Source organism: Pagrus pagrus (assembly GCF_965226575.1).
Source record: "Pagrus pagrus genome assembly, chromosome: 8".
Lineage (NCBI taxonomy): Eukaryota > Metazoa > Chordata > Actinopteri > Spariformes > Sparidae > Pagrus > Pagrus pagrus.
Window position 1 is genome coordinate 18,497,098 of NC_140192.1, and position 23,445 is coordinate 18,520,542.

General features: G+C 40.1%; 1 protein-coding gene across 1 annotated transcript; it reads left to right on the plus strand.

Moving 5' to 3' along the window:
• The first annotated feature begins 164 nt into the window (after nucleotides 1–164).
• On the plus strand, nucleotides 165–22,018 carry cep120 (centrosomal protein 120). Its single transcript, XM_084359667.1, has 20 exons — nucleotides 165–380; nucleotides 1,365–1,521; nucleotides 2,249–2,363; nucleotides 2,563–2,707; nucleotides 4,100–4,248; nucleotides 5,270–5,467; nucleotides 5,547–5,759; nucleotides 5,926–6,160; nucleotides 6,266–6,455; nucleotides 6,971–7,120; nucleotides 7,960–8,142; nucleotides 8,224–8,320; nucleotides 8,851–9,036; nucleotides 9,451–9,540; nucleotides 9,729–9,821; nucleotides 10,484–10,678; nucleotides 10,752–10,874; nucleotides 11,194–11,292; nucleotides 21,038–21,183; nucleotides 21,400–22,018. The coding sequence occupies exons 1-20, from the start codon at nucleotides 332–334 to the stop codon at nucleotides 21,617–21,619; spliced, it is 3,033 nt and encodes a 1,010-aa protein (XP_084215793.1). The 5' UTR covers nucleotides 165–331; the 3' UTR covers nucleotides 21,620–22,018.
• Nucleotides 22,019–23,445: the final 1,427 nt, after the last annotated feature.

Below are 23,445 nucleotides of genomic sequence, written 5' to 3' on the forward strand. Positions count from 1 at the left end.
TAACTTTGAGTAATGTGTTTTATTATCCTACAAGGAATGGGCCATGTGATATTTTAATAAAATAAAACAGTGCCTGCTGTTCCGCCTCCCACCGGCAGAGGGCGCTGAACATTAAGAGTCTCCTTCATCACTTCCGCTTTTAAAACAAAATGGGTGGCGCCAAAGCTTGACAACAAAGCTGCTGTAACGGACAGCAACCTCAAACAAAATCTCGGCGGTGTTTACATTTCACATTTTTGTTCACAACTAAGTTATGCGTTGACTAAACGTGGTAAAAGTATTTTCCTATTGAGAAAATAAATAGTTGAGACATTTCCAGTCAGATGTCATCATGGCTTCGAAGACGGACCAACTTCTAGTCGTTGTGTCCATCCTGGAAGGTAAGTCGAGCAGTTCAAGGAGGCGGATTATAACCTCTTTAACAGCACACCGTTAGCTTCTGAAGTAAACTATACAATTGCGTTACCAGTATGACACGACGGTGAATGTTTTAAGAGTTAACTGCAGGTACACAAGTGTCATTTGTAACGTATTACACAGTTGTCTAAAAAGCAACCTGTTGCCGCTGGTCATGCTAGCTCGGGCAGTTAAATCCACCCTGAAGTGGAATTAACTGTTATCTGTTATTGGAAGACGTCCTGGGCTGGAGACTTTATCTATTTCTGTCACAAAGGACACATACTTGAAGGGCACATTGAGCCACATCACAACATGTGTACTCGTGTACTGTACTTATTAAGCTTCTTATGTCTGCAAACTCTGAGTTTAGCTTACTATGTAATGTATGTTGTTTCATTTTATTGACATTTTAGCTCTGCTGATTCGTTTGGTTCTTGGTTGAAATTTACATCTGAGCAATATTGTGTACATCATTACTGTTAGATGAGACAGTTTGAATTTTGTGATATTGTAATAAAATGTGTTTTTCATCTTAAAGACAGTGTTATGATACAGTGATATAATCTAATCGTGTTCAGCTGTCACAGCTGAGTGATATTTAGTTGTGTCAGCATTAATGTCAAACTCAGTTGGGAAATTGCTTTTGAAACATAGAGAAACAACAAGAAGTTTGAGAATAGTGGGACTCAGATGGTCAGGTATAGTAGACATTTACTTTAAATATACTTTTTCAGTTTAAGTAGTCAGTTTGGCTTTCGCAAATTGAAAGTTGGTTGACCACTTTAAGATTTAAAACGTGTATATGCCTACTCACTGAAAGCAATTTGTAGTACTTTTGTACTCAAAACAGACATATGATTCAGTGGCTACTGGACAAAACAAATCTTCCACACAACTCAAAACTTTCCGTGACTCTTTCCTTCCTTTCCTTCAACTGTTTTTTTAACCTGGCCTTCCTTCCTCAGGTCGTCACTTCCCGAAGAGTCCCCGGCTCAGTCTGGTGGTCCAGGCGAGCTTTGATGCTGAGCAGCTGGCCACAGACCCAGTAGAGCACAGAGATCAGCCACAGTTCAACACCGAGCTGGCCTGGGAGCTCGACCGCAGGACGCTGCACCAGCACAGGTCTGCAGCTCTTACATGTAGCCATCCGTATTTGAATTTTGACAATAACATCATTGCGAAGGGGAATGAGAATTTCAATGACATTTGTGACAGTACAACTGTGTTGTTTATATGTCGATAGATTTGTATTTTTTTGTCAGATAACTTTTTGAATTTATTAAATTGAAAGCCACAGAAGGTTAACTGCTCCAGATTTCCCATTAGATTTGGGTAATGACTGACTGTAGGGCTGGAATGAGCAATCATTTTCATAATCAGTTAATCTGAAGTATTTATTCTCGATTAATTAATTAGTCCACTAAACATCAATCAGCAAAGTAAAATACTCATCACAAATATGCCAGAGCCCAAGGTGACTTCATCAAATGTCTCTTTTTGTTCAAACAATTAAAAACATTTGAAAACCAGAATATATTCAGCTTACAGTCATGTGGAAAAAGCAGAAATCTCTCATATTGGAGAATCTTGAACAATCAAGTATTTCTGCTTTTATTTCTGCTTAAAAAAATGACCTAAACAATTAATATATATGCATATAATCACTGATGAGATTTCTGTCATTAAACTCATCGATGATCAGCTAATTGTTGCAGCTCAGATGTTCAGAATCCCACAAGGAATCTACTGTATTTATATTTGACGGCACGTTGTCCTTGTCTCTCCATCTCTATTGTTAAACGTGAAAATGTCACTAAACTGTATAATATTGTTGACTCTGTCCTCCCAGACTGCAGAGAACTCCCATCAAGCTTCTGTGTTTTGCTGTTGACTCTGTTAGTAAGAGGAAAGAGAGTGTCGGCTATATCGTCCTGGACCTTCGATCTGTACAAGAAGTCAAACAGGTGAACCTCTTCTCCAAGTTATCAGTGCAATCTGCCACCATGCTACTACTGTTAACTTCTTTTCTGTCTGACTGGATGACATGTTGCAGCCATTGAGATTAGCATTTTAATTAGTGCTGTCCAGCTTTTGATCTCTGCGACCAGTAAAAACATCTTTTTTGTCCTGTTTGAGTGATGTAAAGATGATATATGTTTTCAGGAGCCTCGCTGGTATCCTCTGCTGAGCAGTAAATACACCAAACAGAGACCAGCCCTCCTCCTCAGCATGGGGCTGGAGAACGACACCAAGCCCTCTGAACCCTCTCCTGATAGGTTCAAAGCCAGGAAGGCCCCGCCCCGACAAGGTCAGCTGGTTCATCAATACTCCTTGCTTTGTGCTGTGTTGTCTTGTATGTTACTTGTGCATGCAAAATAATCGGTTGATATAATTTCATGAAGTTGCTCCTCATGTCTCTAATACAAGCAGCGGTTTTATAATGTAGAGACGAAGGTTTAAACTGGGAAGTCCAGGGACAAGAAAGAACATAAATGAGCAGCCTTTGAGCAAGGCACTGAACCTCAGCTTTTCAGAGGTTGTATGATTGTGAATCGGTTTGATCCTGGAAAGTCACATGTTCAGCAGTAATGTGTCTAATGCATGGGACAATATGAAAATTTCATCTCAAGATTATCATGTCCAGCATAATTGCGTTTCATATTGTATTGCATCACAGATAAAACACCCACCCGTTGTTTTTAGTGAAAGACATAAAGAATCTTAAAGTTATGACTAATCTGTATGAATAATTGAAGCTTTCATGCTAAAGTGTCTGATCCAGTAATAAGTTAAGTTGATAAGTTGTGTTAATGTCCCACACTGTAGCATACAGAACGTGCTTGATATCAAAAACTGTGTGTACTCTGCTGCCTGTGCCCCCTGTTAGAGTTCAAACCCCTCAAAAATATCTGAAATGTCAGACTTTTTCACTCCCTATCAGTCTGCACTGCTATAGCTGTTACCCACCTGATTAAATATTTATGATGCTCATCAGTATTTCCAGTATAGACCCAGGTTCACTTCAGGTTCAGCTCCAGCTGTTGTGAAAACTCTGATAAGTCTTACAGTCTTATGATTGAGTCAGGATTTCATATCAATGTTTGAGAGCTTAAAAACTGATGATAAATCTGTTGATATTAATTACTTCAACGTAAATACAGTTTTGATAAGGATTCCTTAAATTTGGTTATTTAAGAATTTTAACCATTAAGTTAAAGAATGGGACATTTTATATTTTTGAATTATAAACCTGTCACTGCTCTCTTGTGGACAGTCTATGTAACTGAGACACTGTTTCAAAGCTACGTCAAATGTATCTTTTAGTTTCACTTAAACCTCTTTAATCATATACTCAGATACCAAATCTCTTAACAAAATAAGTTAAACATATTGAGCATGCTGTTGCTCAGGCTCTGGAAAAAAGAACAATCACATGTCAGTGTTTTAAAACTTTGGAATTGAATATTGGTAGTATTGGAGTTTGGTAAAATTAAAAAAACAAACAAAAAAAAAAAACATCTGTTCATGGCAAATTTGAGTTGTTTGTAAGAATAAACCCCACTTTCTGGTTTGACCTCCCCTGCTTGCCATACTTAGTTCTGTTTGCATAAAATCTTTGCAGTTGTAAAGATTTGCTCTCTGTTCTCTTTTCTCCCTGTCTCTCTCTTTGTTAAACTCTTGTGGTGCTCTGTTATTTTAGGTTCTCCTGCAGTGACTGACCTGCTCCCAGACAACCTGGAGGCCGTACTGATCTCAGAACAGGGTTACCATCAAGTCGGCCCTGCAGATCACTGCGGTGACATGTTCGTCCTGTCTGTCACTGTGGCCTTTGCTACCAAACTAGAACAGGTGAGGACAGCGCTCGGCCTCTGCCTTCCAACCTGAGCTATTACCAGGCAGTGAAGTGTTTCTTCAGATAATATCAGATAATTGCCACATCTGAAAATTAGACAATAGAGAAACAGTCTTTTCTTGACTGGTTACTCGCTCACTTGTTCTCACTGGGACTATCATTGTTGCGTTTTCCTCATTTAACACATAAAATAAACTCAGCTGACAACATCAGGCCTGTTGTTTAGGGCTGTTGAAAGGCGGTATAGGTAAAAACAAACACTAACTGAAGCTTAACAAAGAATACAAAAGATATAACTAGTTCTTAGATGTTTTGAGATTCACAGATTGATGATAGTGTGACAATGGAAGAACATTTAGGTGGTACCTGTTGTTATAACATTATTGCCTGAACTCTCAGCTGCTTCAACACAGACCGCCTGTGCCCCAGAGTGTCATAAGAAGACACTAAAGACACAGACGCTTTCGTTGCTACCAGATTAAACCAATTTCTCCTGTCACACCAACATATTCTTTCTCATGGCAGATAGAATTGGAGTAGAGATGCTGTGCAGTGTTCAATAGAGAGGCCATCATTTTATAATGTGATCAGTTTAAAAAGTAATCCATTTTATTGTTGGCCATTTGTTTATGAAAGGCTAAACTGTTTGTAAATTTTAACATTTTCTGTTTTCATCTCTCTTGTTGTTGTAAATGTAATGATATGGACTCTTCTCACTTTTGATCACAAAATCATGAATTAAAATGCAATCCAAAAAAACAAAGAATTACTTGGGAATTGTGGCCACAAGTACAGCTTCTGTCCACAGTTTTCATAATTTAACTTTAACTAAACCCTGAAAAAAAAAAAAATTTTAACGTTAAATTGGTTACATAAAGCACATTTATCAGCACTTTCTTGTTTTTGCTGGATGAATCGAGACAACACCATCACATCTTGAGTCACAATTTTGATTAAGTTAACTGTTAGAACCAACAAATCAACCAAATGTGAGCCTTTTTTTGTTTTTCCCCACAGTTGATCCCCAGCACTATGAAACTGTCAGCGGAGGGATCAGAGTTCTTCTTCTACTACTCTTTACTGGGTAATGACATCACCAGCGAGCCTTTCCGCAACCTGCTGAGCCCCGACTTCGAGCCAGAGCGCGCCTCTGTGCGTATCCGCAGCAGCAAACAGATCCTCCAGACCTTCCTGTCTCAGTTGCCAGGTTTACAGGTGAAAGTGATGAACAACTTATTCCTATCTGTTACTGCCTGTCCATGTGTCATCATACGTTACTGTGTGTCCTCTTCAGATCCACCTGTGTTGTGGGAATCACTCTCTGGGCGGCACAGACGTTTCTCTCGCAGCTCTGTCAGCTGTTTCTATGGATCTGGAGAACAAGGCAGCAACATTGGAGGGAGCGTTTGTACTGCAACCTCCTAAACGCATCAAACAGACGCTGCCGGCTCTGCCCGCCGACCTACAGCCGACTGTAGGAGTGGCTGTTACCCTGAGGAGAGAGGAGGTTACACACTATGTTTTTATCCTTTTTCTCAGAACAAGTATTTAAAGTGTTAAGAGTTCATTTGTGTGGTAGTTTACTTGTGTGTTTCCTATTTCTTTTGCTCTTTGCCGTGTGCCTCCAGTAAAGCTTAAAATTTGTATTTTTTCTTCTTCTGTCCTTTCTGCAGTCTTTAGGTACTACAGAAGGATATGGAGCTCAGACACACTCCCACACTCGTCCTCCTGCCCCTCCCTCTGTTCCTCCTGTTGAACAGAGACCTCGAAGCTCCTCTCCAGTCCGAAAACCTCCTGACTCTTCTCCTCCTGGGCCTCGTCTGCCTCCTCCCTCCTCTCATACAGAGAGCGAAGCAGAGAGTCTGCTGGAGGAGCTTCAACGTGGCACAGAGCAGGCAGGACTGGCAGGTGAGGCTGGAAATGTCCCAAGTCATTTTGAAACAAGAGGTCAGAACTCAGACGACCGAGAGGAGCAACACTGAATTTTTTTTTTTTTTGTTGTTGTTTGTCTAGCTGCAGATTTGGAGGTTCCTGTGCAGCAGCCGGGTCTAACTGAAGCTACAGCAGAGGGTGGAGCATCATCTGTCAGTGTCTCCGCTCCTAAAGTGTCCATCCCCTCCTCTGCCCATCACTTTTGCTTCTCTCTGGACCTCCGCAGCCTGGGAGGCCTCAGGCTGACGCACCCCATCGCTGCTACACTCAGGTGAGAGACTTCATTTGTGTTTTGTCTGAGTCACGACAAGCAGTAACTTAATGTTTCATAGAAAAATGTCATTAGACTATACATATGTAAAGTTTGACAACATATAAAGACAGATAGTTTGCAGGTCATGTGACCAATTAACTCAAAATTGATGCTGAAATGTCTCTGTACTGATTGAATCAGACACCTCTTTTTTATTGGATTTTTAGAGGTTTTTTAATTTAATTCATCATTCAAATGGGGGTGAAATGCTTCAGTTTGTTGGCAATTCTGTGACTGCTAAGCACACCGAGCCAAAAGTGTTGGTCCGATTGCTTCCAGAGGCACATGTGTGTGACCAGCATGAATTTTCCCACAAGCTGCTCATGTTTAAATTATGTAGCTGGAGTGAACATTGTGGAAAGGGGAGTTGAAGACAAGGTTTTCAGAATATTTCTCTCTATTCTGCTGCTGCCAGCATTCACACCAATTATATTCTATCATCTATTGATGGTTGTGTGTTTGTTCTACTTCAGGTATTCGTATCAGTTCTTTGGCAGTCCAGCTCCCATCATGACCAACCCTCCAGTGGAGCTGCAGAGGAACATGGAGGTGTCTCTGCCTCAGTCCTACTGTGCCTTCGACTTTGCTGCTCTGCCACAACAACTACAGGACACCTTCTCCAGGTAAGAACACTAAGCACAGAAAAATATTTGGTCCTTCACAAACTTACTGCTAGAATTGTGTACACATCTGCATGCAGTGTACTTACCTGTTGGTATGGTCTGGAAGGAGGCCATGATTTTAAACTTTATGTGTTTTAGAAGAAAAAAGAAAGAAACTTATGACGATAAACTCGTACCCGTCCCCTTTGTTTTTTACCCTTGAAAATACAATCTTGCTATTAGATTGAAATCAGAATCGAGTAGCATCACTGATCAAGGGGTGATTTATTTTTACATGGCATCAGTGGATTATTGATGATAAAAAATATTTATTTTTTGCACTGAATAAACAAGCTGTTCTCAGAGGAAAATAAGGTCCCCAGAACACTGTTTGAAGCTAGAAAGGTGGCAGGGTCTGCCAAATATAAACAAAGTAAAACTGTATGAAATTGTGTTGTCCATTTAGGTCAGTTGGTTTATTCAGTCATGAAAACAAAGAGAGTCTGTTAATTTAATTTGTTTAGGGATAAAACAAATCTGTCAATGCAGATCTTTCTCTTCTGATTTAAAATATCATCCCGAATACTACATAGTGCAGCTTAAAATGATGGGCCAAAGACAGTTTTCTACATGGGTGGACGATAAAGTTATGTTTTGATCCATTCAAACAGATTTGTGATGCTTTCATGATAATATCCTCTTTATTTTCTGCAAACTCTCTTTCATCCAACAGGTGGTGCAGCAGGACTGTGTGTCGACACTGTTGTCGTCTCTATGAATATTCAGTCCAGGCGCAGGTTTTTGTCCTTGCAGTTTAATGCTGTGAGTTTGAACTCATTGTATTTATCTGTCTGTTGTAGAGTTCCTCTGGTGGTGGAGATTTGGCACAGAGACTCCACCAGCAGAGACCAGCTGATAGGACGAGCCTCCATCCAGCTGTCTCATCTGCTAAGTGCTGAGAGAAGCAGATTAGTGGCATCAACAGGGGAGCAGAGCTGGAGACAGACTCACCAGGACCGGATCTCCGTGGTCAGAACACAACGGTAGGAAACGTTACGGACTGGCAGTCTGATCACATGGTGCTTGTTAAAACACTGTTCAACAACTGTGTTTCTATCCGGCAGCCCCAGTGAAAAGGTGGCAGAGTTGAGCTATGTGGCAACACTGGAGGACCTGGGATTGGTTAAAGCTAGAGAAGTCATCGTGTCTGACTCTTCACAGGTGAGGCAGCTGTGTGTGTTTCCCTGACTTTACTTTAAATGCTTTGAGTTTTCTCTGAAGAGGGTAAGTGTGCTAATGCATGCTGGTGTATTTTGATGAATATATTTGATAATGTGTGTATTTATTAAAAGCTTCTTATTTTAAATCATCCATCTTGAATATTTTTAAAGAGACAATCTACTTTTTGAAGAAAGTAAAATGGTAGGTGTTTACATTGTGTTTGTGCTGACACAATACTAAAATAACTCTTCAACTCAGGCTCACATTTCATCTAATCGCACATGAATATTAAATAGGTTTATTTTTAGATTTATTTTAACCATTTTCCATCCAAATATCAAATTCTCTGTAATTCGAGATTAGAAACATCCCTCAGTGTAATGCAGTATTACACATAAATGGCAGAGTTGTTGTATTGGTCAGTATTAGATTCTACAAGTTTACTTAATAAAATGGCCACTGATTGTATAGACTTCTGTATTAAAATTTCTGTTCATGTTTTCCCTGTTTTTATTGTCACACACCTTTAGAACGAACCTGTCGTCCCTGCACAGCCGCCCTCCCACCCTGCAGCACACAGACCTGCTGCTCCCAGCCTGAACCCCACCCCGCTGGACCCCACGGCTCCAAGCGCCCCAAGAGAGACCCTGGAGTACCGCACGGCCCTGGAGCTGGAGATGTGGAAGGCAGAGCAGGAGGATCTGTTTGATGATCAGGTAAAGTTAATAATCAGACTGAATACAAAAATATATATGGTTAAGTATAAAGATTAAGTCCGTCAGTGTAGTGTGAATATATAATATTACGAAGATACAATGAATGTTACTTTTTTTAAAAAAACAATTAGACATGCCGATAGATTTTTTTAAACTTGCTAAAAAGGCATAATTTATACAAACACATTTTAAATATAATGGGTATTTAATTAATATATTTCATAGACGTCAGTCTTTTTTATCTAAACTATAATCCAGCAACATTTATACATTTATTTTTCAAGTTTTTGCTCTTTTAATTTGACTTCATATAAACAGGTGTTTGACTATGTCTGCACCCTTCATGTTGACCGTTTCATGTTCTGCTTGATTAAATACACAAATACCAGTATTAAAATATGCTGTTTGTTTCAGTTGAAGAAGAAGGAGCTGAGCCACATGCAGGCTCTTGCAGAGGAGTGGAGGAAGAGAGATCGAGAGAGAGAAGCTCTTGTCAAGAAGAAGGTGGAGTCCACAGCTACTTGCACAGACACACACAATGATTATATATTACATGATATACTGTAGAGTGCAAGAGTTACTATTCATACAGACTCGTGGGACACTTGAATCTGAATGTAATGAGTGGAAAAGCTATCAAATAATGATCGCTCATGTTTTTCTTTTATCCCCAAATCTCTGCCTGCTTGTAGGAGGTGGAGTATAACGTGTTGGAGGAGCAGCTCCAGAAGACTCTGTCTGCTCTAGAGAAAAGAGAGAAACAGCTGGCTGAGGCCGAGCTGGAGGTCAGACTCATCTCTAAAACTTACGTGATACGCAGTGTTTATAAATGAATGTAAATCATACAGATTATTGGAAAGAGTGTCCGTTAAATGTCCTGTTCCATAGTTGGCAATACATCAGCATTATTGAGATGGCTTATTGAACTATTTCTAATTTATACCTTATTAATTTATTTTACTTTTTTTTTTTCACTTGAATTCAATAGCAGTTGTGACACATTAGTGACCTGAAGGCTGAAAATAATGTTACGGCCCAGTGGGACCTCAACACTTGTTGAAGCCAGAGTGAAAATCCCAGCTGTCCCCCTGGGACAACAAAGACTATTCTCTATCTATTAAATATAGGGCTGCATCTAATGATGATTGTTATTACTGATTAATCTGCTGAATATTTTCTGGATCAAACTGTTAGTTGTCTCTAAAACATTTGAAAGAAGGTCATTAAATAAGGTCTGAAAAATCAAAAATATGTCATATTGGTGTTCTGAAACTTAAATGTGTGTTTTAAATACATTTACTCCCATAAATGTTTAATTTGGGACTCAGAATAACAATATTATCAAAGTATAACCAACTTTTCTGTACAAAATGCAGCCCAGTCAACAAGTGCTTTAAGTGTGTTTTCCAGTAATTCTTTGTGACAGTGACTTTTCTTGTGCATTCAGACTCAGAGGCTGCAGAAGGAGCTGCGAGCGGAGCACGATCTGACCCAGAGGGAGCTGCGGACGGAGCACGATCTGACCCAGAAGGAGCTGCAGGAAAGCAGCAGGAGGCTGCAGCAGGAGTGTGACCACCGGGTGGCGCTGGAGAAAGACAAAGTCCGACTGATGGAGGAGGAGAGAGCCCGGCTGCTGCAGCAGGTACAGAGAGAGAGGACTCCTATTTGTAACGTGAGTTAACATAAAAATTCTAACTTGTGTTTCTGTTGTCCAGATTGCGGACAGGGAGTCTCGGTATAAGCAGTTAGAGAAAGAGTTCCAGCTCCACAGAGAACAACAGAACATCAGACCTGAGTTCAGACTGCAGTCAGAGGTCAACCTACTGACTCTAGAGAAGGTAATCTACTGGTTTTACATGTCATTACTCAAGTAAAAATACAAGTAGGAGTCGATATTGGCATCCAAATGTACTGAAAAAAATGTACTTAGAAAATCAGCTTGAGACAAAAAAATAGGTGCAGTGTCTATACAAAATGTGGATGATTGTGTTTTCAATAAGGTAATGCAAATTTTAATTTTCGTTCTAATCATTAAGTCTAACTCAGTGAATATGTGATTTTAAGCTGATAATTCCTAAAGTCTAAAGAGGCAGAATTTTTAATGTCCTGAGCTTTTCAGATGTGTGTGACTGTTGTTTTTGTCTTGTGATTATTAAGGTGGAGCTGGAGAGGAAGTTGGAGTCCACCACCAAGTCCAAGCTGCACTACAAGCAGCAGTGGGGGCGCGCCTTAAAAGAGCTGGCCAGGTTCAAACAGGTACTGTTCACCAAGAGGGAGGGACGTGCACGGTAATCGCACTACTGTTTCAGTGGAAAACGATCGTCGAAGATTCAGAAATTGAAAATTAGTGTTGGTGTGAGGTTGTGTTTTTACAACTTTTAATCCAAGGACCCAGTAGTTATCCTGTTAAGCAGTATTGTTTTAGCTAAGGGAAATTGTAATTAGTTTATAAAACTGAACTGAATTTTTTAAATCAATCATCCAAAAAACCTCACACAAATGAGAAATCAGAAGAGCAGAGCTGATGCTGAACAGAGCTATGACTAGCAACCAATGTTTATTTTTTAATGAATCAGGAAAACAATCAGCAAATTAGAATGAAATGATAGTGTTCACTGAGATGGGATCCAATTCATATTCACTGCGCACCAAAATGAACTGAAACCGATGACTGCATGCATGATAGAAAATAGAAAATCATTCTAAAATCTGCTGGCCAGCACCAATGTAGTTAATAGGCAAAAATGAAAGACAGTTACAGTCCTGCAAAGGCAAAGCAGTGGACAGAATCAGGACAACTTCACCTCAAGACAAGAAAACAAACAAAATAAAAAGACAAGATGTTTGAGACAAACTTTACCCCCAAATTATCAACATTATGGAAAGCCGAGCTTGGGCCTCTGTGTCCTGACAGCGGTCATATTTCACAGCAGATAATAGTAGTTTTTCTGTGTTGGGACGTCTGGTGGTTTCGATGCTGCAGGTTTTTAATCTGCTGCTGGAGACGAGCTGACAGTGTTAGGACATTTAACAGCTCTGTTTAAAGACAGAGTGAGCAGAGGAAACTGAGCTCAGCCCGGCCGTCATCCGTCAGCTGACATCACACCGTGGCTGTGGGAGTGTCTACAAATACACCAGTATACAAGTACACTCACTGTATGTGATTGATGTGTGTAAAGGAAACAGAAGATGTGCAGACTTTTTCTTTTAGCTAAAGAAAAGCATCCAATACGCACTCAAAATTGTTCCCATGTACAGTGATATTAGCAGCAAAGTTAAGCCTTTTAATGTTGCACTTAATGTTGAGTTTAATTACTGTGTATATATACTGCTTGTCTAAAGCAATGCAGCATACGTAATTACCCTTTATTTTATGGACATAACATTTTATATAAAAAAATATGTACTGAGTAGGGGTGTAACAATTCATTGATCTGGATCAATTGACGGTTAACATTTGCAGTAACTTAACACAGGTCTGATACAACCAAAAGTGATCAGTAAAAACAAAGCAGACCTTTGCAGATTTTTGAGTCAATGCTGATACTGATATTGGAATTTAAAAAAATATGTGATGTACATTTTTTTGCAAGAATTCCTCAAATGTGTTATCTTTTTTAAAAGAACAAGGGTTTAAAAAAAACAAAACTATGTTTGAGTTCTTTTTGCTACATTCACTGGAAAGAAACAGAAACACTCTATTGTCTGAAATGGCACCAGAAACAACATTTTTCTGCTTTATAATTTCATAATAATAGAAGTTTTGATATGCATATCAGGCAACATATACACCAATTCGATATATCTGAGGTATGCCAATATCAGCCAATTTATAAATCGGTCTGGCTCTACTGCTGAGGACACGGTTGAGGTCGGCCCTGACACCAAACGGGACCACGGCAGCACAGGACCACATGGCTATCCCCTGCTGTGAAACACAGTGGACCGACCCGGGCCTATGGAAAAACCTCTTTGTGTGTGCGCTTGTTTTCATATCAGGCAACATATGGGACTTGAAGAGTGTGTGTGACTAAAGCCCCACTTAATGCTGTGTGCATGTGTGTGTGAAAGAAGAGAAAAGGAAAGGGAGAGAGAGAGCGGTGTGTTTTTACACCAGAGCCAAATATTTAGCTGAGATGAAGTAGACAATGAAATGTGTGAGAGCCATCAGTTCTGAGCAGCACTCTCTCGCTCACACACACACAAACACACACACACACACACACACACACACACACACACACACACACACACAGGCGCATGCACATACGGGCACAGCACTAAGTGGGGCTTTAGTCAGCCTAAGACTAATGTAAACAGACACACACACACACACACATAGACCTTATCTGACAAACTAATAACTGTTACTGACACTAACCAGCTGGAAAACTAGACAGACATTCTTCCTCCTTCTCTCTCTCTCTGTCTCCCCTTTCTTTCTGCATAATTAACTTCCCCTCTTTCTGTTTTCTTCTTTTCATTCCTCCTCCATCTCCCCCTTCAGTCACTTCTCTTATCTCCCTTTTTCTTTCTTTTTTCTTGATTGACATTTACTGCTCTCAACCACTCTATTTTTCCCTCTTCATCATTTTGTCTTTCCTTTCTTCCTTTCTTTCTTTCAGTTTTTTATAGCTTTCACTTTGTCTAACTTTTCTTTCTTCCCTGTGTTTACCTCTCTCTGTCTTTTAAAACTCCTCTTTCCTTGTTCCCTCTTTTCTTCTTTTTTCTGCCTCTCTTTTCTTTCAGGTCCTCTTTGTCTTTTAGCCTTTTAGTAATTTTCATTTGTTTTTTTCTCCTCTTCTCTTCCCGTCTTTTCCTTTCTTTTTCACTCTCTCTCTCCTTCTCACCCCTCCCATCCCTCCGTCCTCCCCTCTCTAAGTGCCACATCATTGTAAAGAAAACACGGTGTGATTTATGCAGCTCTAAGGGGGTTCGGCGCTGAGTGTCACCCCCCGCCTATTAATCATCCCTGGGATTGTGTTGAGCAATAAGCTAGCCAGCCGCTAACTATTCAGATGTCACACTCTCGCTTTTTATAAAATATCAGGCCTGTGTTTACATGACCATCCGTCTTGGCGCTCTGCGGTTTTTAAAGCCGGCGCTTGTTTGGTTTTTGTCGGCCTCTCCTCGCCTATTTATTCTCTCCTCTCAGCGCCTCGCATGGCGTGCTGTTTAGCTCAAGTCGGATCATAAAAATTCTTGTCCAAGGAATAATGTGCTTTTCAACCCAGGAGGTGCGGGCGGCTGGAGAGGCAGAGCGAGAATTAATATCCAGACAGCACTGTGGTATTAGATCAGAGAGTTAGCTTCGGTCTTTTTATATTCAAAATATTGGGACAAGGAGCTTAAGTTGGTCTTTTCAAAGAAAAAATATTGGGACAAAGAGATTAAAGTTCTGAGGCGAGGAGCTAAATTTGGCATTTTAAAAGCCGGTTTGGGAGAGACAACTAAACTTGGTCATTTTTATAGGCCATGAAGAAAGAAGCACAGAAATCCTGAAATATTTATATCTACAGTATAAATCCTGACCCAACAGAAACTTCAGCCATTGGTACAGGAGTCCAGTTTAGCAAACCAGAAACCACTGATGTGAGCTGAATCACCGTTCAGCCCACACATGTCTATCTGTTGAGTATTATAGTGCATGGAAATGAAATGAGATCTGTGGCTTTCTGGATTGCTGCAAATCAGTCTGACAACTTCAATGAAAGTGATAATGTTACAATTATAGTTAATGATGTTCATCTGGTCAGACCTCCGTGATAAACTTTTGTTTTGTGTCAGTTTTTCAGCGTTTAGGTCAGTTCGCAGAATCCGATGGTAACAGTCCATTGCAGTTGGAGCCGATGAGTCAGCATTTAAGACTTACCGAACATAAACATTTTTTTGTCTTTATAACGGTTCACATTTTAATGGAATAAGCCAAACTTCTCTTATACCTTGACCAATGAATATCCTTGTTTCTGATTGGTTGGCAGGTGACCATCTAACTTTTAAGAAAGTATTTATAAGCAGCTATATAATACACATGATGACGATAACACAGTTGGTGGAGGAGATTGACTCCACTTTATGGTGTTTGTCTCTTCTGCCTCATCTGGTGCTAAAATTTATCATAAAACCTGTGTTAGTTTTTATATCATGGAGGAAACAAATTGGTTAAATGAGTCTGTAAAAGTTTAGAAAATTGCAAAAATTGTCCGTTATAATTTCCCTAATAGCTTGATTTCTGTGACCAACAATCTCTCGCTGTCATAGAAGACTAAGAGGACGACTGAATCCTCACAAAGAAGATAAAACTGCTGAGTTTTGCTTAAAAAATACTGAAACAAAATCAAAATGGTGATCTAAGTTGTGATCTAAGTCAGGAAATATCAGATGGAAGCAGAAGTAAACAAGTCTGAACAAGCATTCAGTGTCAGCGTCTGGTATATCACAGTTTTCTAGACTCGACGACACAAACAGAAACATTTCAGTATGAATTCAGTAGGTTCGATACCCGGCCTTGCTGATCAGTAGGTCTGTTTCAGTCCGGCAGAGCACCCACGCTGTCAGAGTTTCGGGTTCAGTTCCCTCTGGGGCCGTCCAGACTAAAACTGTCCTCTCTCATGATGCTGTGAGTCTGTTTGTATAAAACTGTCTGTCAAACAGCAGATGTAACATGTCGTCTGAGAGAAGTTCGGTATTACTGGTCTCAGTGGAGACTCCCTGATGGTTCCCACTGGTCATTCCTGGAATATTATGGAGCTCTAGTGTACGGGGCGTGTTCCTGACAGGTCACGGAGGTCGATACATTTTCTGGAGCAAATGAGGGATTTCATGGAATATTACACTTAACATGAATATAACAACTTTGCAGAGCTTTTTAAATGGCCAATGTTTCACACGGTTTCAGAATGCAAAAACCTTACAAACATTTACGTATGAATGGCTGTTTGTGTTCAGACAACATTTAACATTTAAGATCTTTAGTTTGTTGTACAGTACCAAAAACACTTGAAACTCAGATGTTGCATTGCCACTTAACATTTCAAACAATAGCTAGTTATATTCAATGAATACTTAATGAAACAACAGTGCGATCTGCAGCTTTAATCTTTATATTAATAGGTGTTTGGACCAGACTAGCAGCCTCTATCACAGACAAACAGACCACATTCTTAAACTCTGCTCCTGTGTCCTTTATCTCTCGCTTATCGCTCCAAAAACCCAACAGAGCAGCCTGAAAATACTGATCTTAACCCTTCCAGACACTGCATCCATACGATTAGTGCACATATGATACTGCTGCAGAGTTGTTTAACCCTGTGTGGGGCAAATCTAATCTTCTCAGAGCTGCAGGCAGGGATTGGATGAGACAGGTTACATGTAGAATTATTCAGGCCACCGAGTGCAGTACCAGTTTTTTTTTACTTTAACTTAAACTTTAAGTTTAAGGCTTTGTTTTACCTAAACTCTACATTGGCAAGAATATAAACAACAAATGATAACATTCACAAAAAACACTTTAATATAGAGCTGAAACTTTCAGTCGGTTAATCGTCATACAAAAGCTCAAATGCCAAACAGTTCCCGTTTCTTGTTGTAAAGATTTGCTGCTTTCCTTCCTCTTATATGAGGGTTAATTAAATAACGAAACAACTTTTCAGGAAATGTGCTCTGCTTTTTTCATTATTTTTTAAAAATATTTTATAGTCACAGCTATCAATCAGTTAATGGAAATTATAATAGCACAATTAATTGGTAATGGACATAATCATTACTAAGACTGCTTCAACATTGTGCAGCAACTGGTCCTGTAATTAGGGGTTTTCTCTCAATTTCTTGTCATTGCTGCACCACCAGTTTGTGACCAGTTTGGTTCTCTATGCGTGATTTTTTGCGCTTCATCCAAGAGGTTTTTTCAGTTCTGAAGTGAACAAGTTCAAGTTATTTTGAACATTTTCTGGTTTCTGTTTTTTTCTGTCTTTTTTAATCATTGTAATCTGAAAATGTTTGGGTTTTGAAGCTTTGGTTGGACAAAATAAGACATATGAAGGCATCCCTTTACTTAATTGATAGTAATCAAGTGGCTTCTACAAAGATAATTTGTCATTTAACCATTCCTTTAACTTTCTTTTCTTCCTCAAAGTTATTTTAAAATGTTTGCTCGACTCTATCAGAGCAGAACTAAACTGCCCTTGAACCCTCTCAGGTGTGAAGCCACCTCAGCTTCAGTCTGTCAGCTCTTTACAGAAAACAGACATCTTATATGTCTCCATATTTTTCTGTGATTTCAGCTGTTGCAGAAACACACTCATTTGTCTCTAATGGGAGTCCCAGTCGTCCTCTTTGTGTTTTATCCATCACATCCCCAAAAAACTCCCCCTGAACTCCCACAGGTGGCGAGCTGCTCAGAAAACTACATTCTGAGCTGAGAAAAGTGTGTCCACATGTGAGCGATGGGATGAAAGTGTTTGTGTGAGACGTCCTCCCACAGCTGCTCCAACTGTTGACCTCTGAAAGTAGAGGCGCGTAATGGAGGGAAGACGGAGGGGAACCTCAGGGAGGAGAAGTCATTCTCTGGTCAGGCCCCCCTTCCCCTGACTGTCTCAAACCTCAAACCTCGCCTGGACTTCCTCTCAGAGCTCTCAGTCCCTCAGCAGCTCACAGCTTGTCTTGTTTACCATCATATGTTCAGTTTGAACTGGTGGACGTCATGTTCCGCTGCCTCCGTCTTGAGCTGCATGATACCATGATATCATGTTTCTCGTGTGATCTCATGTATGTTAACAGCTTTCTCTACATGTTTTATCTCCGCTCCTTTAAAAATATTTAAACAAGCACAGAACTTTCTTTCGATGCTCTACAGGGCAGCTGTGATGAGGACGTTATCTAATGAATGATTGTCAGCCGGGTTCATCATGACCCATGTTCATGTGGACTTGACTTGGCTGCTCCTGTCATATTGGGACCAACGGCCCTATGACCCATGACCTACGGATGAATTAACCAAGGATTGTAATGAGATAACTTGATTCGGCGCCGCAAGTTTGTCCCAGTGAACCCTGCGGTACCCATTTTGTATAAAGCATAACAGGCTGCAGCCATATTGGAGGCCCTCAAGTTTTTCAGTAGTCGGGTGCATTTCCAAAGCTGAGTTGACGCAAAGGGTAATAAATTATAGGATATTTCAAGGTTTTTTCAGAATCTTGGCGTTTAGATTCAGATTTAGAAAGGTGGATGGAAAGTCACCAGCTTTTTTTCCTCTCCGTTAGGGGCTGTTGGATCAGCTCTTATTATTCTCGGGTCTATTTCATTTGTTCTACTTCCTTCCACTCAGAAATGCAACATTTAATCCCTTTTTACTGTTATTTTGCACCAAAGATGACAATCTCTTGTTGAGTTTGCACATTTTCGTTCTCTGCTGCTCACCATGCCGGTGTCAGCTGTAGCTGCTGGGAGATTTGTGACGTAATTGTAAAATATTTGCCGCAGGGTACTGAGTTTTAGTACCTTTTTCTCTTTCACCCCTTCTTCCTCCTCTCCCCCCCGTCAAGGCCTCAGTATCACCTCGTCCTCTAATTGTTTCAGGACTCGGTCTCAGATTGTCCTTGGCAGCGGGCACCAGAGAAAATGTTTAGCGTGTTTGTTTTTCTAGTAATTAGCCTTAAAACGGCCTGTAATACAGACTGCTAATGGTCCACAGAGAGCTGAGCCTGTGTCAACACACCGTCTGTGTGTGTGTGTGCGTGCATGTGTGTGTGAGTGAGTGATGTGTTCATGAGAGACTGTGTGTGTTTTCATGTGTGTCTGTGAATGTGTGTTTTTCTGTTGGGAGGTGAGGTGATCAGGCGTGTGAAAATGGAAGCTTTCTGTGAGTGTGAGTGTGTGTAAGTCGGGCAGCAATGTGAAAATGTTAGTTTTCCCATCCAGAATCAGCCGGCTGGTCGTTCTGCTCTGTATCACCAGGACACACAGACAGATCCCAGCTTCTCAAATCACCTTCCCACTGCCTGCCGTCTGCTGGTTGGCATGTTTTCCATTGCTGTCCTGTTAACAAAGCAGCTGAAGGCTTGTGATGTCTGCTACTCAGTCAGTGCGTTCAGCTAACACTTGTTGGTGCATGAGAGGATAGTTAAGAATAATCAGAGTGTGTATGCTCTGTGGAAGGTGTTTTAACAGACCAGTACTTTATAGCGACAGAGCGGTTGAGTACAGACCAACATCTAAGACCAGCAGATGGTAAACAACAGTCCCAATCAGTTATACAGTACTTGCGTACATTTCATAAATATTGTAATCACTTTTATCAGGATCTGTAGACTTTCACAGCTGAGCAGCAGATTGTTCTGTCAGTTTGGGAACCTATTATGTTAAATGTGTGTGTATGATTCTACAATGATTAGTGGATTAATCAATTCAAAGAAAATGAATCTGCAATTATTGTATTAGGTCACGTTTCGATGCCTTCACATTCTCAAATGTGAGAATTTTTGCTTTTCTTGGTCTTTTTCTTTTTTCTTGGTAAATTTTAAGTTTTGGACTGTTGCTCGCAAATAATATGTTATTTAATGATGTCATCTTGGGTTCTGGGATACTGTGATGGGCATTTTTGTATGGTTTCTCACGTCTTTTACGCCAAAGGAATAAGAGCCGTCCACACCAAGAACTATAGCTGTAATGATGCCAAGTATGCTGATCCCTTTATGTCAGCAGCTTAGGAAAATGGATATAGATGACCTGTTACTGCTGTACATCACACAGGAAAACAAAATGAAAACCAGGATATGGGTTCCCAAAATCCTTCATAGATGAGAGGAGAATCCAATACTCTGATGTTGACACATAGGAATGTACGAATAAAATTCAAGACTCTTTTAACAGTTATCCTGTTGATCGTCTCGAACATCGTTAAGGACAAAGTGAAGTATGAGACCGTGCCACAGACCGTTTGGCGGTATGTCTCAGGTAAAACGATGTTAAAGCGTTTAATAAGTCATGAACGTGATACCCTGTAAATTTAGATGGACTTTGATTGGCTTTCAGTGTTTCTATTATTCATCAAATCACTCTGAAACTGATTGCAATTACATCATTGTGGTAATAGTTGTGGTGTGGACTCTGCCATCAACTTGAGTTAGAGCGATTTTTAAAAGATGTATTCATAGTTATTGTTACAGTTGTCGCTCTTGGTGTGGATAGTGTTTTATTACATTTTCTAGCACTCAGAGGATGTACAATTTTCACAGTATTGTTTATTGTCCAGCTTGGATGAAGTAATAGGCACCTAGAAATGAACTAAATGAGCCACAAAGTCTTCCTCAAAACATCAGCAGAAGTCACTGGACTTCGATCATATGTTAACTTTAAGATTTTCCCAGCAGGTTGTTGGATGTAAAGCTTTAAATTGTATCCAGTTTGATTTATATTTAAAGATTAGTGTTTTTGTTTTCCCTCCTCAGACTGTTTCCTTGATTTATTAACGTCCAGCTGTAAGCCAGTAGACAGAGCCCAGATTGGTATTATGGGTAATTTTGGGAAGTCTGGCTGATCTGAGCTGGAGGCTGGAGCAGCTGAGAGAAATACGACTTTTAGACGTTTTTATGAAGTTTTCTTTCTGTTCTCATCGTGTTGGTGTTGGTCTTCGTGTGAATTCTTCAAGTCCTGCAGCATTTTTCTCAGGAAAGTTTTATGAAAATGTGAAACCAGACAAATTTATCACCAACCTCCACTCTGTGTAATGAGCAAAAACAGCTTCTTGGCATCGAAATGCACACATTTCAGCACCGGGGTCAGAGGTTTATTATTAAGTATTCTCAGTTCAGATTTGATCTGCAGTGCAGTGCAGTGCGTCAAGACTCAAGTCAGGTTCAAGCTGTGGAATTCAAACATGTTTGAAATCATTGTGATGGACCTGAAGTGACTGCGAGTCTCACACAATAAGAACATCTGTAATGATCACTAAACTGTAACTCGGTCTGATCGTGAAATCCTAAACTTATGTGTATGTTTGCAGCGGGAACAGGAAAACGCCATGACGCGTCTGAAGAAGCAGCAGGCGGAGCTTGAGGCCATGCGGCTGCGTTACCTAGCAACAGAGCAGAAGGAGTCGGTCCAGCAGGACAGACAGGAGCTGGACGACATCAGGAACGAGCTCAACAGGTGATGATGATGTTGGTGATGTCAGATCATGTTTTCCCATAATGTTCAGAGCTGAATCGATTTCTCAATTGATCCATAAGTCTATCAAAAAAATATGTAAATAAATCTGCCACTTTTTAGATAATAACTTTATTGTTTATTGTATCTGTTTTTAAAGAAAAAACTGCCAAACAGTGTTGGTTCAGATAATTAAGCAAACTTTTGATATTTTGACAGATTAAAGCAGCAGGAGGAGGACAGATTAGGTCCCACCTCATCTCTCGGTGGCCCCGCCCCCCCTCACAGCGTGAACGAGAGCGCTGACGAACACCTGACCCGTCTGTTAGAGGAGAGAGACACTCTGCTGAGGACTGGAGTTTACACCCACGACGACCGAATCATCGCTGAGCTCAGCAGACAGATACAGGACGCCATGAGGGACAGAGGGAATCTCTGACAGCTGCTGGAACGGGACCAATCAGAGACAGTCATACCTGAGACTGCAGGTAAACCAGCTGTTAGCACATGAACTCAGCAGAGCTCTGAAGTGGTTAACAGGTTTGTTTCAGGTTATCATTCATCCACTCAGGCTGCATTCACACGAAAATGCCCAGTGCCAAAGTTTACATCTGTCAAACATGTCACTTTACCTCATCTGAGCTAAATGTAAGCATGGACAGCACCACGTTCACCAGACACGTCATCTTTGCCTTAAATTCAAGACACAATAAGTTCTTGAATGACTTCAGGAGGCCTGACACACAGTCATGTCAAGAGTGACCGAGGCCTCTGAGACTTTCTGTTTTATCAGCTCCTGTGAGTTTCTGTGAATGCTTAATGGAATACTTCAATCAATCTCATGTCTGTGTTGAGTACAGAGCTGAGGTCAGGTTAGCTTAGCTTAGCATAAATACCAGAATTGGGGGTTGAGCTTTAGAGATGTTGGTAGGTGTGTTTTTCATCCTTTTCCCTCTGCTTCCAGTCTAGTCCGGAGAACTGGGGATGGGACTGTACAGACTTTTCCAGATTAGAGTTCTGACTGCTGTATGTTTATAGATTTATTTATGTCTGTGTGTTCAGATGTCATTCTGTTACTTCTCTTGCTCAGCAAATCAGATGCTCATGTGTTTTATTTTAGTGTTGTTTTACGTTTGTGTTCCATCATATGTTAATAATCCTCCGCCAACCTTTTTAACAACATACATTTTTATTACAACACTCACATGCGACATGTTTGTTCGAAGTGTCAGGTGGTTGTAATCAATCCTCCTGTCCTTACTGTTCATCCTGAAATGATCCTTTTCTAATGTGACTCCAATGTAAGAGTACGGGACACTTATGCACAAACCACAGTATGGAAAAGGAGCGCTGATTTCAGGAACCAGTTACCGCACACATGGACATGTCAGTGTTGTATTCAAGTAGACTGGAAAACATGAACCTTTCTTTTAAAGGATCATACCACTCGTTCTGCATGTCTGAACCTTAAAGCTGCAAACCGCTGGACATGTTTATGATTACCAAACACTTTTAAATGACACCATGAACTTTTGGATTTTCTGCTTTTCAGGCAGAGAACGACTTGAATTCATTTTGTGAGCACTCTCACCGGAGCTAAAGAATTAGTTGATTTATGAATTTGATGATTGTCACAAGATTAATCACCGATTGGTTGAAGCTTCTCAAATGTGAATGTTTTTTGATTTCCTTCCGAATTAGATTTTCACAGCTCATATGTCACCAAGGAGAGAAAACGATAAATAACTTTCACAAACAATCATCAAATAGACTAAATATTGACAGAGCTGAATTATCTCTAATAAGGAAGAAAAAAATAACAATAGTAATTTAATATGAAAAATTACCCAAAACAACATAAAATCATGATCAAGAGATAATTAGCAGTTAATCGACAAAAAATTGTAAAACCAGCGGTCTGTTCCTTTTAATATGAATGTTTGAGCATTAGAGGATTCAAATCTGAAGCTTTACTGAACCTGAAGTGACAGAACAGGAAATCCAGTATGTTACGTTATTAGAAGAGTCTTGGTGTGTTCATGTACAGTCTGTAATGTATGTATTTTTTAGTTGTGTTGAGAGGTTTTTATCAGACAGCAGGTGGCGCTGCAGCCTCAGAAAAACTTTCACTCCTCTGACCTGCAGACGCTGTGAAACATTAATTTATTTTATATCTCCAGAGTCGACTCTGATTTCTGTGTTTGTCTGCAATAAATTATTTTGAGATGAAATCTGTTGTGTAAATGTGTGTTTTTACTTTTTAAT

Coding starts and splice junctions, on each gene's coding strand:
- cep120 (XM_084359667.1), top strand. CDS start 332: ATGGCTTCGAAGACGGACCAACTTCTAGTCGTTGTGTCCATCCTGGAA. Junction 381..1,364: donor CGTTGTGTCCATCCTGGAAG/GTAAGTCGAGCA, acceptor TTCCTTCCTCAG/GTCGTCACTTCCCGAAGAGT. Junction 9,822..10,483: donor TGGCTGAGGCCGAGCTGGAG/GTCAGACTCATC, acceptor TTGTGCATTCAG/ACTCAGAGGCTGCAGAAGGA.